At 44.7% G+C, this 14571-nt stretch overlaps 1 protein-coding gene across 1 annotated transcript in view; it reads left to right on the plus strand.

The window, feature by feature from the left end:
• Positions 1-14571, plus strand: part of LOC131060398 (uncharacterized) — a 168663-nt gene that overhangs the window by 77656 nt on the left and 76436 nt on the right. The window contains exon 3 of the mRNA XM_057993621.2: positions 653-864. Coding sequence (XP_057849604.1) covers positions 653-864 — 212 coding nt within the window. The remainder of the gene's footprint in view (positions 1-652; positions 865-14571) is intronic.

Below are 14571 nucleotides of genomic sequence, written 5' to 3' on the forward strand. Positions count from 1 at the left end.
TAGTGGAGGGGATTGGTGCCTATGAAGATTGTAAGAAGCTTCCTATAAAATAAATATTTTGCTGTGGTTTTCTCCTGCAAGGGTTTCCACATAAAATCATGTGTACATTTTATGTTCTCAATTGCTAGACCTTACTTGTGTGGATACATTTGATTATTGCTCTATGGTCTCTAAAGTTTAAAGAAGTGAAAATTGTCATGTACTGATTCCCCTACCCTAGTACAAGTGTCACAGTGTGTGCTTTCTTCATATAGTGTCTCTGTACCTCTGTGCCCTATTTAAAAAAAAATGGAATATCATTCTCTCATACCTGACACGTCACCCTACTCCTAGTGATTATGAATTTACATTGATTTAAGTATTCTAATTTTTCCATAATTATTGAGGAACTAGGACACTTGATAATTTTGTAGAATATGGTCTTCTATGACATTGCCAATCTTCAGTTTAACTTAAAAAATATTACATTTGCTTCACAGTTTCTTCTTACATTATTTTAATTTTAATTTCCTAACATTGTTCCATTCTGGCAGGTGGGTTTGATACATTAAGAATACACGACAAAGCAAATTATTATGTATTCTTTTGATTATTTTTACCTTTCATTATATGAAGAGAGAAATTTATGGATATTGGTTGAATATATTTGCAGGATTTTCTGTGTCTGCTGCTCGATTGGCCTTGCCAGATGTTGGCCTTATTTCATATGGAGAAATGATAGATCAAGGGTCACAGATTACAAGTGCTGTATCTATTCCTGTAATAGGAGATGGGGATACCGGGTACGGAAATATTTTGAATGTTAAAAGAACTGTGAAAGGTTATATCAGAGCAGGTTTTGCAGGAATTCTGCTAGAAGATCAGGTATTGATTTTCTGTTTAATCTCTCCATACTTTCTACCTGTCTTACTTCAAATGACTGACATTCCAGCTGAAAGCTTGCCAATAATGCTTTAATTTGTACAAGATGAGTTCATCAATTTGTGTATGTGTCCTCTATATTTCAAAATGCCTTCTTCAATGGATGCTTAGCTCGACAACAATTTCTGCATCTTCTTTCTTTGTTGTATCTTGCTGTAAAAATTACTCTTTTTCTATGCTTTTTTGTATATTTTAACCTTAAATAATATAATTTGTTTATAAGAACTTCTTGTGTATGTTCCTTTGCAATGCTTGAAATAGGGAGAGCATCACTTGTGGCAATATGTCAGTCTGTTCTTTGTCTCTAACTACCATAGTTTGTGGATGCCTGAAACCATCTGCTCTGATTTTCTCCATTCTATGTGTGAATTATTGATAAGTGATTTTTGGTTGGAACCTTCCTATGCCAATAGATCATCCTAAATAGCATTTGTTTATAGAATGTAGACTTAATACTAGAATATTTTGTTCATAAACAGTGAACTCCATAATGACTGTAATGTCCCTACTAGTTAGAGATCACTATCTTGCAAAACAGATTGTTAGAATACAACAGACATATAAATATATATCTAATCTAAATTGCAATCTAACTTTAAAATACTTAATTAACATAATCATAATTTTAATCTAATAAAAAGGATACGAATGCCATACAAAAGTATGTCCTTAGGCGGCCGTGAAGCTCGCCTTCTTGGAACCCATCTTGGTTCCAAGCCCTCCAGGAAGTCGAAGGTGAATTCGACTCCTTTCTTGAATCTAATTTCTTACATCCAAGCCCTCCAAGAAATCGAACGTTAATTCGATCCTTGTCTTGGGTGTAACCTCTTACACCCAAGCCATCCAAGGAAGACCATATGTCCATTCCTTGCCTTGGGGATGCATCCCATTACCCAAGTCCTCAGAGGGGACCGGCCAGATCCGCCTCTTCTTGGTTGACTTAGTCAACCAAGCCATACATATGCATATAGATATTCAGTATATACTGCCCTAGGGATTATCATAATCCCTCATTTAGACTAAGGGAGTTTCCTCCCTATAGCCTCCATCATGTGATAACATTCATAATATATGTTTGCCTTTATTACTATTTTCCTATTCCATATTCCATATTCCATATGTACATATTCCTGATTTAACATGTATTTTCTACATATATTCCTTAAAAATGTCCATTAACCCTTATTCACATATATTCCTACTAAGAATTGACATATATTCGTTAGAGTATATTAGTACAAGTTCACTAACCTACACTTTATACTTATTCCTTAATACCTAAAATCCATTCATTGATGTGTTCATTAAAACATTTATTATCATGAATACATTAATTACATTTATTACCTACCTTTATTACCTATTGATTAGAGTAATCATTTGTTAATGCATTTATTATAATATTCATTATTTACATCCATTCATTACTTATATTATAATATTACTTATTTACCTCCATTAAAATATACAATAATTAACATTACCTAAACCCTACCTATATTCAATGCTATATGTATGTATTACATATTAATTAACTACACCCTTTCGTACTTGGTAATATTTTACCCCTTACCTGTTTGCCCGCAGCAGAAGTTCTGTCCACTGAAAATCTGCACCGCTCTACCTCCCGTCCTCCTCTCCTAACCCCTTGCTGCTGCTCCCTTATATATCCCGTCAAGGGTTGTACCCCTCCACGGGTCCCCTTCTGCATAAAGGGGTGCGGAAGTAACTAGGCTAGTATAATATAACTAGGGGTCATCGGGCTTGTTAGGATTTAAGTGTTACGTCATGCTTTTTAGTAATATTTAATATATTAAATATTACATATTATTTCATTTTAAATATATTAAATATTAAATAATATTTCATTTAAATATATTAAATATTACATATCATTTCATTTTAAATATATTAAATGTTAAGTATCATTTCATTTAAATATATTAATTATTAAATAACATTTCCTTTATTAAAATAAATTAAGTATATTTCCTCTATTTAATATATTTCTTGTTTTACCGTATTAATCATAATCTTATTTAGTTGATTTATATCCTTACATTATTAAATAACTTTACATCAGGTGATGACGTAGGGGTTATTACAATGACCTCTAGTTGGAAAGCACAAAAGAGGCTCATTTCATCCATCTTAGACAATTTACCTTGAGCTGTGCTATTACTTTTTCAAGAATCAGGACTATATAAACAATAGTACAACCTGAATTGCATTTATATTACAATGTTCTAATTGCAAGAAGGAATCGCATATTGAGGAGAACTTTTGATGGGCCATTTTAGAGTGATTATTTTAATTTTCCCAGGGTACCATGATTCTTAACATTCATGCTTCTGTAATTTGCTTGATCTCTGTACTAATGATCATTTGTTTGATGCGTAGTCAGTATTTACTTGAGCAACATCTAATGAGTTTTGTAAGATCTCTTCATTCCAAGGGATTAATCGTATTGATAACTAATCTTGTGATGCACTTCTTGATTTACAGCATCATATCTGAACTAACTGATTTGGATGTTTGCAACAAAGATATAGAGAATAAAGAAAGAAATTATATTGTATGTCCACAGATGACCAAAAGTAACCCAATGGGACTCAAGCGTAAAGTAATTAACAATAGAAAGTTCATCGAAGACAAAGCTAGAAAGGCCTCACAAAGGAAAAGAACAAAAGCAAGCAAATATAAAACAAGAAGAGTCCACCCACATGAGTGGTCAAGAAACTAGTACATATAGCTGAGAAGGGGGGACAAGAACTCCAAAGAGCAAATGTTGAGGAATATTGGAGATCATCTAGTATCACTATTTGGAATAGAAATGGTTAAGTCACTTGCACCATCATTGATCAATGTGAACATTGTGAAGAGATAGATACACGATCTAATAATGCTCATTAGGTTGTGCTGAGGGTTGGGAGGGTCAAGTAGGGTACTCCCCCTAGGATCACATCTAACATTCAAGGCCAAAGTAACCTTTGTATTAGCGAGAAAGCTCATAATGTTCATTTGTGCCTATGGTTGTGTAATTGTAGCTGAAGGAAATAACACACTTAGATGTATAAATATTGTCAAATATATACAAAACTCATGGAATATGAAATCCATGACATGAAAAGTTCCAAACAAATATCAAAACAATAACTAGAAGTCTATGGCTTAGAGGACTCTGCATCCTTCCCACGAAGGCGTCTGAGGTAGGTTTTGGATAATGTAGCAGCCATAATATAATTTTAACTATGAATATGCAGAATTTGCAATAAGGGATATGTATTATGTAGATCTTTAAAATTATGATTCATCATTGGCCTATTACTTGCTTAGACTTAATAGTTTGGTGGGGGTTTAGGGGCAACACCAAAATGAGGTTGAGGGTAGCACCCCTCGCGGGGGTCTGAGGGTGAGAGAGAGAGAGAGTGTGTGATGTCCCCTACCTGGAAGCTGTCATATTTCCAGCAATTAGTATACATTACTGAATGCATTACCAAGTTATTATGCCTTTTTACGATTAATTCTACATTTTATAATTCATATCCTTCTATATTATGATCTAACCCAGTTGCTACCTAACCCTAAGGGAGGAAGGGGTGATTATGTTGCCAGGGCACTGAGAAACCAAATTACAACAGGCTCCCTCAAGGTTTACGGATGCAGATCCTAACCCCATCTCATGATTATACCCTCAAGGTTTACAGAATCTGATCCTTACCCCATCTCGGGACTTCCTAATTGGTTGGAATTAGACTGCCTTTCCCTACACAAATCGTTCCCATCCTCCATAGGCATTAGTAGAAGTATTAAGGAATGGGCTATTAATATTATAGTCTTTCATGTACTATGAATGCATATGAAATTAAGTATGACTGTCATACATATTGCAGTCTATTTTAAATATTACTACTAAATTCTGCATAAGAACATTATCAAGCTTCATATATTAAGCATACATATTAAGCACATCCCCATGCATACCACCAAGAACAAGGATGTTACTGCCAGTAACTTAATAACAGTTCTGATCTGATCTGATCGATGGTGATGTCACTAGAGGCTTTTGATTCCTTTCCTTTATATCTCTGAATGTGAGGGAGAGGTCACACCTCTTCATCATGTATGCCCATTGGCAAGAGACACACTCTTTCACCACTAGCACCCTTTGAAAGAGTGCAACTCTTCATTATTTCTACCCTTTGAAAGGGATACAACCTTTCACAATCAGATCTGCACTTCTTATTTAAATCAGATCTGCACTTTTGATTCCCAAATTCCCCCCCTCAAATGAGGTTCTCTTCTCCCTTTTGTTTGCCTTCTCGGGTGAATAACTTAAAACATAAAGCACGTAATGCAGAATGATAACGCCATAGATATGAGATATTATTCCATTCATAATTTTCTTTACAAGTTACATTCCGAAGTATATAAAGATACGGAGGGGGTGCGAGCGCCAACCGTCGCACCACAACTGCCACCCCTCGGTTGCCAACTAACCAACACAATTACAACTTATTAACTAGTTTTATTTCCGTGTACAATATTGCCGCCAACATCATCCCCCCCAAAAAGGAAAGTCGTCTCCAGGCGACTTACAACAAAATGGAGAATACATGGGGCTTACAGAACCCAAAAGCAAAAAAGAATACTAAGGGGGTGCAGAGGGCGTCCCTGATGAAGAAGGCGCCAGTGGTGGTGTATCGGTGGATGCCAAGCGCCCACGGAGCTCATACACTTGCTCCGTCCTCCTCTTCAGATCCCGTTCCGCTACCATCTGTCGCTCCATAGCAGTCTTTACCATATAGGCTGCCTCCAGCACCTCCTTATCCTTCTTGTGCACACTCTCCAGTGCACTGACTAACCGAGTCTCCAACAGCTCTCTCGATGCCCTTTCCTCCTCCAACTGTATCAGCAAGGCAGACTTCTCTGCTACTAAAGTGTCCATCGTTGTCTGGGTCTGAGCCATGGTAGCCTCCAAGTCTCCAAACCTGGTAGTCAGCTCCTCCCGAGCTGTCACTGCTGCTACCCGCAAAGCCCCAACTGTCGTTGCTGTCTGTTGTGTCCTCCGAAGCTCAAGATAACCTTCGCGGAAGGCCTGCTCCACCTCTCGCAACGACTGTATCCGAGTCTCGCCAACCCCCTCGGTGAGGCTCCAAGCCTCCAGCATCGCCTGGTTCTCTGTCTCAGGCCACCCGACACACCCGACACACCTCTCAAATTCCTCTCTGCATCCGGTGCGGGCAAAGGTCAACAGTCCCTCGATCCGCTCAACCATGGCAGCATCCGCCTAGAGTGTGGCAGATGACACAAGCCACTGTGCTCTTAGAGTCATCTCGCCAATGAACTGCTCCAACTCTTTTGTACCCTGCTGTACTCCCCAAGGCACCTCCTCTCCCTTGTACGAGCTGGTGACTACAACTGCAGGGGGTGACGCAACCCTCTGAAGCGCCCGACTGCTCGGGGAGCTCCCTTCCTCCAGATCAATGATATCCAAGGAATGCATGGTCCTGGCTGGAGATAGTGCGGCCTCTCCCACTGGTGCCATAGGTGTAAGCTGGTAGTGGCTCAACCACGCACTAAGGTCATCATGAAGAGCACCTGCTTCCATCAATGCCTCCTGCATATAGTTTGGCAACCCTGGCACATCCTATCCTGTCACATTCGGCACATCGTGCACCCTGGAAGCCTCTGGCACATCGTGCACAATGGAAGCCTCTGCACTTGCCAAGGTCTCCACCCGCGGTGATGTCATCGCTATCGTCACCCGAGGCTGCCCGAAGCTAGGAACTGGCACCGTGGTGACCACACTCACCGTCCCGAACGACCATGACATCGCCAACTGACAAGTCTCGGGTAAGCGGGTTGGTGTAAAGTGGACCTGCACCTGCGATGCTGAAATAGACCCTACTGTACCTACCGATTCCACTACCTCCTCTTTAGGCAATTGTTCACCTCCTCTTCTTGCCAATCGGAAGCTCCCTCCGCTCACTTGGGAGGTGTCTGCGGATTCCTCCCTGTCGCTATCGGCATCCTCCTCTGCATCGGACTCATCTGTGTCAGACTCCGTGTCGGACATGGCGGCCTTCTTTCGTTTTGTGCCCAGACATGCCTCGACGCTATGTGCCAAGATGTCCAAGTGAGACCAATAGAATATGGGTGGCTGGTCTGGTGCGACCCATCCTTGCGGCTCCAATGGCTGTGAACCCGGGGTGATCTGTGTGCGGACTGCATCCAGGAATAACCCAATGGCGTGGTGCGGCATGTAAAACTTCTTGTATTGCAGCGTCATGAACTCGTCCATCCTATCCGCCAATAGCGATGCCCAATCATACACCACCCCGTTATGCAGACCATTCATCAACGCTATCTGTGCGATGGCTATGTCTGATGCGCGGCTGGCACCTGTGAGGCGACTCTTCACCATGGACAACAGGCATCGCCATACTCCCCTTGGCGAAAAATTGCTTCTTTACCCCCCGACTCTTGCCTGCACTCTTGAGGCTATCTTTTTCGCCCTAGGTGAGGTTATCGCGCAACATCAACTGTAGCAATGTGGCACGATTTTCTAGAGATATTTTCTGTGAAGTGTCTATTTTTTTTCCTTTCACCCCCGGTATGCCAAACACCCTGGTGAACTCGCTTGCCATGAATTACACTGTTATCCTCTGGTGTTGATAATCAAATACCAACTGGTGGCGATGTCTGTCATAGCTACCAATCATGGCATGGAAAACCACCTCAAAGTCCTTCATACAAAAAACTGGCATCTGGATGGCCCAGTGTACCTATGCCTGGCGAAGACTTTTCTTTATCAGATCATCGTGAGGTGTCTTCGCCCACCAGTTCTGACAGTCTATTCCATTCAGACCTTCGAACATAATATTATCTGCTGTTATTTCATCCCTATCCTTTGCGCCAAGGGTTTGGGACCATGCTTCTTGCTTTTTTGACTGCTGCTCATCCCGAGGCTGCCTGCAATACGCACCCCAGATGGCAAAACCCGTTTGCTTGTGTCTGCACGCGCTTCTTTTTGCCCTCCCTGCAACTTGTCTTCTAACGGCTGCAACTGTTTTCGCCAATCTGCCTTGTTCTTGTTTGTGTCCATTAGTCCCAGATTAATTCTTGAATTCTGCTTTTATAAAAAAAAACCATCTCTTTCTCCCTCCTTGGAATGCTGTAGCTGTACGACGGTTCCTTGCTGTGCTGCGCTGTGTGTTGTTTTTTCGGTAGAGTGGACTGGGCTGGTTGCGTGGTTTTCTTTATGTTGGTGCGGGCGTGTGTGGGGCTGTGCGGGCATGTGCGGGGCTGTGTGGGCTTTGTCTTTCTTTTTATTTATTTATTTTCCATGGAGCGGATTTGTGCGGGCTTGTGTTTGTTTGTGGGCTTGTGCGGGGCTTTTATGGGTGACGGTGTCCACCGCACGACAGTGGTGTCCACCTCCGGTGGTCCATCGTCGGTGGTGCCACCGCACGGTGGTCCCACCACCGGTGTGGCCATCGTACGGTGGTCCCACCGTGACTTCCTTTTTTTTTCCCCCTTCGTACAGACCATACGGTTCGTACGACTGTTGTACTAACCGTACTTTTTTTAAAAGATTAAAAATTTCTAATAGACTGACAAACATCCTGGCTGGAGGCTCCAGGTTCCCTCCGTTCGTGATAAACCTTTAATTTTGACCCATTGACCGCGTCTGGTATCTCCTTCCCATCCAGCGTCCACAACTTGATTGCCTCGTTGGCCTTGACCTCGCGTACCTTGAAGGGCCCTAGCCATCGTACTTAAAATTTTTCTGGTTTGATTTCGTTCTTCCCATTGAATTTCAACACTAATTTCCCAGGAGTGAAATTCATTCATCGAAGATGCTTGTCGTGCCAGACCTTCCATCTTTGCTGGGCTGCCTCTGTGGCCCATTGTGCCATCATTCTTTTTTCGTCCAACTTGCTTAAGGCATACAGTCTCTCTCTCAGGCTCTCCATATCCCCGAGTCTGTTTTCTATCGCAATGCGAAGGCTTGGCACCATGAATTCTGCTGGCACCACTGCTTCCTGCCTGTACATGAGTTGGAACGGAGTCTGACCCGTGGTCACCTTGTAGGTCGTTCTATAGGCCCATAGTACAGAGGGTAACTTCTCCTCCTAATCTTCCTTTTCTACTCCGCAGGACTTGTAAATTACGGATACCAATATTTTGTTTGTGGCCTCGGCTTGGCCATTGGCATGTGGGTAGTATGGGCTCGATAATGAGTGAATAATCTTGAACTCTGAGGTTAACAGCCGAATGACATGGTTCACGAAGTGGCCCCCCCGGTCACTGGTCAACTGAATAGATATACCGTATCACGTAATGATTTGTTCGTAAATAAATTTCGCTGTGCTTATTGCCGAGTTATCCGGGAGAGCCCTCGCCTCTACCCACTTAGTCAAGTATTCTGTCGCAACCACAATGTACCGGCACCGTCGTGTGCGGCTAGCCTTAAGAGGCCCTACAAAGTCGAGTCCCCATCGTTCGAAGAGTTCTTGTGCATGCGACGGGTTGAGGGGCATGAAGTCCCGCTTTAGAGGTTTGCCAGCCCGTTGGCAAGTGTCGCACCTCACGACCCACTCCCTGGTGTCGTGATGTATGGTTGGCCACCACAGTCCTGCCAGAAGCACCTTGTGGGCTGTAGTGTCTGGGCCCATATGTCCACCTGCGGGTCCTTCGTGTGCCTCCCTTAATACGCTCGAGACTTCTTCCTCCATGACACAACGCCTTAATACTTGGTCCGGCTCCATTTTGTAGAGTAACCCGTTGATGAGCGAAAAAGTCCTGCTCCTTAATACGAGCTTTCTTCGTTCCCCTGGAGGCATACCCTCCGGAAATCGGGACGTCGACAAGTACTCTCCAATCTTCTTGTACCACGAAGGAAGTACGGCTATTTGGAACAAGTGCTCATCCGGAAAATCATCATTTACTCCCTCTGGACGTTCCCCCGACTTAATCCGGGACAGTTGATCGGCTATGACATGACTTCGCCCTGGTCTTACCACAATTAAAAATGTGAACTCCTGTAGTAGCAATAGCCAATGGCTTATCCTCCCCTGGATAATAGGCTTGTTTACCAAGTACATGAGTGCCTGATGGTCTATGTAAAACGTGAATGGTGTAGCCAGTAGGTAATGACGAAATTTTTGTACGGCATAGACCATGTCGAGGGCTTTGCGTTTTGTGGTACTGTAGTTCTTTTCAGCCTTCGAGAGCAACCTGCTGGAAAAATAAACGGGGTGGTCCAACCCGTGTCCTCCTACTTGGGCTAATGTAGCCCCGATGGCATAGTTTGAGGCATCCACGTGAACGTGGAATTCCTTATCCCAATTCGGGTATGCTAGTATGGGTGCTCCCATCAACCTTGTCTTCAGCTTTTCAAAGGCCTTGCTCTGTGGCTCTATCTAGCTGTATGGTTCCCCTTTCCGTGTCAACTTATCCAACGGGTGGGACACCTCAGCGAAGTTCTTGATGAACCTCCTATAGTACCCCACATGACAAAGGAAGGACTTTATCCCCGTGACGTCTGTAGGAGGTTCCATTTCTACTATTACCCGAATCTTGTCCGGGTCCGTTTTCAATCCTTCTTTACACACAATGTGTCCCAACAATCTTCCTTGTGGTACCATGAATCTACATTTCGCCGGGTTGAGGGCCAACCGTGCCCTCCGACATCTCTCTAGGCACTCCTCGAGGGTTTTTAGGTGGATGTCCTGTCCACTGTAAATAGACCAATCGTCCAGGAAGGCTTTGAAGTTCCCCACCGACATCTTGTCGAAGATGTGCAAGATGATGCGCTGAAAGGTGGCAGGTGCATTGCATAGACCGAAGGGCATTCGGTTGTATGCATACACACCGTCCTCCACCACGAAGGTTGTTTTCAACTTACCTTCCATCTTTGCTGGGCTGCCTCTGTGGCCCATTGTGCCATCATTCTTTTTTCGTCCAACTTGCTTAAGGCATACAGTCTCTCTCTCAGGCTCTCCATATCCCCGAGTCTGTTTTCTATCGCAATGCGAAGGCTTGGCACCATGAATTCTGCTGGCACCACTGCTTCCTGCCCGTACATGAGTTGGAACGGAGTCTGACCCGTGGTCACCTTGTAGGTCGTTCTATAGGCCCATAGTACAGAGGGTGACTTCTCCTCCTAATCTTCCTTTTCTACTCCGCAGGACTTGTAAATTACGGATACCAATATTTTGTTTGTGGCCTCGGCTTGGCCATTGGCATGTGGGTAGTATGGGCTCGATAATGAGTGAATAATCTTGAACTCTGAGGTTAACAGCCGAATGACATGGTTCACGAAGTGGCCCCCTCGGTCACTGGTCAACTGAATAGGTATACCGTATCACGTAATGATTTGTTCGTAAATAAATTTCGCTGTGCTTATTGCCGAGTTATCCGGGAGAGCCCTCGCCTCTACCCACTTAGTCAAGTATTCTGTCGCAACCACAATGTACCGGCACCGTCGTGTGCGGCTAGCCTTAAGAGGCCCTACAAAGTCGAGTCCCCATCGTTCGAAGAGTTCTTGTGCATGCGACGGGTTGAGGGGCATGAAGTCCCGCTTCAGAGGTTTGCCAGCCCGTTGGCAAGTGTCGCACCCCACGACCCACTCCCTGGTGTCGTGATGTATGGTTGGCCACCACAGTCCTGCCAGAAGCACCTTGTGGGCTGTAGTGTCTGGGCCCATATGTCCACCTGCGGGTCCTTCGTGTGCCTCCCTTAATACGCTCGAGACTTCTTCCTCCATGACACAATGCCTTAATACTTGGTCCGGCTCCATTTTGTAGAGTAACCCGTTGATGAGCGAAAAAGTCCTGCTCCTTAATACGAGCTTTCTTCGTTCCCCTGGAGGCATACCCTCCGGAAATCGGGACGTCGACAAGTACTCTCCAATCTTCTTGTACCACGAAGGAAGTACGGCTATTTGGAACAAGTGCGCATCCGGAAAATCATCATTTACTCCCTCTGGACGTTCCCCGACTTAATCCGGGACAGTTGATCGGCTATGACATGACTTCGCCCTGGTCTTACCACAATTAAAAATGTGAACTCCTGTAGTAGCAATAGCCAATGGCTTATCCTCCCCTGGATAATAGGCTTGTTTACCAAGTACATGAGTGCCTGATGGTCTATGTAAAACGTGAATGGTGTAGCCAGTAGGTAATGACGAAATTTTTGTACGGCATAGACCATGTCGAGGGCTTTGCGTTTTGTGGTACTGTAGTTCTTTTCAGCCTTCGAGAGCAACCTGCTGGAAAAATAAACGGGGTGGTCCAACCCGTGTCCTCCTACTTGGGCTAATGTAGCCCCGATGGCATAGTTTGAGGCATCCACGTGAACGTGGAATTCCTTATCCCAATTCGGGTATGCTAGTATGGGTGCTCCCATCAACCTTGTCTTTAGCTTTTCAAAGGCCTTGCTCTGTGGCTCTGTCTAGCTGTATGGTTCCCCTTTCCGTGTCAACTTATCCAACGGGTGGGACACCTCAGCGAAGTTCTTGATGAACCTCCTATAGTACCCCACATGACAAAGGAAGGACTTTATCCCCGTGACGTCTGTAGGAGGTTCCATTTCTACTATTACCCGAATCTTGTCCGGGTCCGTTTTCAATCCTTCTTTACACACAATGTGTCCCAACAATCTTCCTTGTGGTACCATGAATCTACATTTCGCCGGGTTGAGGGCCAACCGTGCCCTCCGACATCTCTCTAGGCACTCCTCGAGGGTTTTTAGGTGGATGTCCTGTCCACTGTAAATAGACCAATCGTCCAGGAAGGCTTTGAAGTTCCCCACCGACATCTTGTCGAAGATGTGCAAGATGATGCGCTGAAAGGTGGCAGGTGCATTGCATAGACCGAAGGGCATTCGGTTGTATGCATACACACCGTCCTCCACCACGAAGGTTGTTTTCAACTTATCTTCCTTCGCGATGGATATCTGGTTGTACCCAGAGAACCCATCCATGAAGGAATAGATTTCATGTCCAGCTACTTCCTCCAAGATGCTATCGGTGAAGGGTATGGGAAACGGGTCTTTAATAGTGACAGCATTCAGACACCGGAAGTCTACACAGATCCGGATCTGATTGGCCTCTTTCTTGAGGAAAATCACAATGGGAGACACCCATTTGCTTGTCTGAACTTTGAAGATTATGCCCGCCTCCAACATTCGCTCAATTTCGTCGTTCACCCGTGCATCATAATTCTTGTTCATACGGTAAGGCCGCTTTCTTACCAGGTGGGTTCTTGGTACCAATGTTATTCGGTGTACACATAACTCTGGGGGTACGCCCTTTAGGTCCTTGTACGTCCATGCAAAGACATCCTTGTATTCCAGGAAAATTTTGAAGGCTGCCGCTTTCAGCACTGGATTCCAGTCATCTCCGACAAGGATGATCTTGGGGTCACTTGTCCCCCCGAGATTTGTCTCCTTTAAATTGGCTTCCTGATATTTAATGGGCTCCCCCTTCGGGAATTGGTGTGCCGACGTCTCATTCACGGAGGCCTCCCCTTGTACTCGCCATATTCTGGGGGAAATATATCTTGTTCTTCCTCGATGCTCAATACATTGCACGAGGGTGTAAATAATTCATAATCTCCCATTTGCCAATGGAAGAGGCCATTCAAGGAGTCCTCGTCGTCCCTTGAGCATGCCTCCAGTTCTAACACCCCTTCGTCACTAGGCTCCATGCGGCATCCGTCTCCGCCCTCCCTCAACTGGTCTCCCTCAGATTCTGAGTCGGAGGAGGATGCCAACTCCTCACTCACCATCTACGTACGGAGATCGATCACGTACTTCCTCCCCACCTTTTCCAAGGAAAGAGTATTCCGCTTCTAGTTATGGTTTGCTTTTGCTGCAATGAGCCACCCACGCCCAAGAATGGCATCATACCCTTTCTGCTTCAGGGGAATTACTACAAAATCCAGTACGAATGGTTGCGTGCCAATCATCACTTGCTGGCCCATGAGGGTACCAAGGGGTTTAATCCCATGTTGATCTGCCCCTAGTAGGTTGAACGTGGGGGGCCACAACGTAGGCTTTCCCAGTTTTTCCCATGTGGCTTCTGGGAGCACATTTACTCCTGACCCTCCGTCCACAATAGTGTCTGTCAAGGTAGTCCCCAGTATGCCCATTTCTACCACTTCCGGTTGGCATCCGCTGTTGACTACCAACAACATGGGGTCGACGGTGGGGCTTAGAACCTCCCTTAACGTAGGGTCGGATGTGGGGCTCACGACCTCCCTCATTTTCACCTGTGAGGGTACAGAGTTTAAGATAGCCGTTTTTAACTATGGCATGGTCTCCAGGAGGTCTTGAATTCTCACGGGTACCTCCATCTGCAATATTTGCCGTAAGATTTCCTCTTCTCCCCTCGTTCGTGGCAGATTTGAGGTCTGGTGGCTGTTCTGTCCTAGTGCGGCCATTTCCTTTGTGATCTCATCTCTTGCTTCCCGCACTCTCGCTGTCTCCGTGTGGGGATTTGGGTATGCACCCTTTTTGGCCTGCGCCCTTGTGATTGCCAACACTTCTGCTTCTGTGGGTTCTATGTTTAGGAGGTTTACACTAGGTTTCGGGCAATTTGCGTCCTCATGGTCGCATGGCCCGCACCATCGGCAGAGGTGT

Source organism: Cryptomeria japonica, chromosome 4 (assembly GCF_030272615.1).
Source record: "Cryptomeria japonica chromosome 4, Sugi_1.0, whole genome shotgun sequence".
In the NCBI taxonomy this organism is placed as follows: Eukaryota; Viridiplantae; Streptophyta; class Pinopsida; order Cupressales; family Cupressaceae; genus Cryptomeria; species Cryptomeria japonica.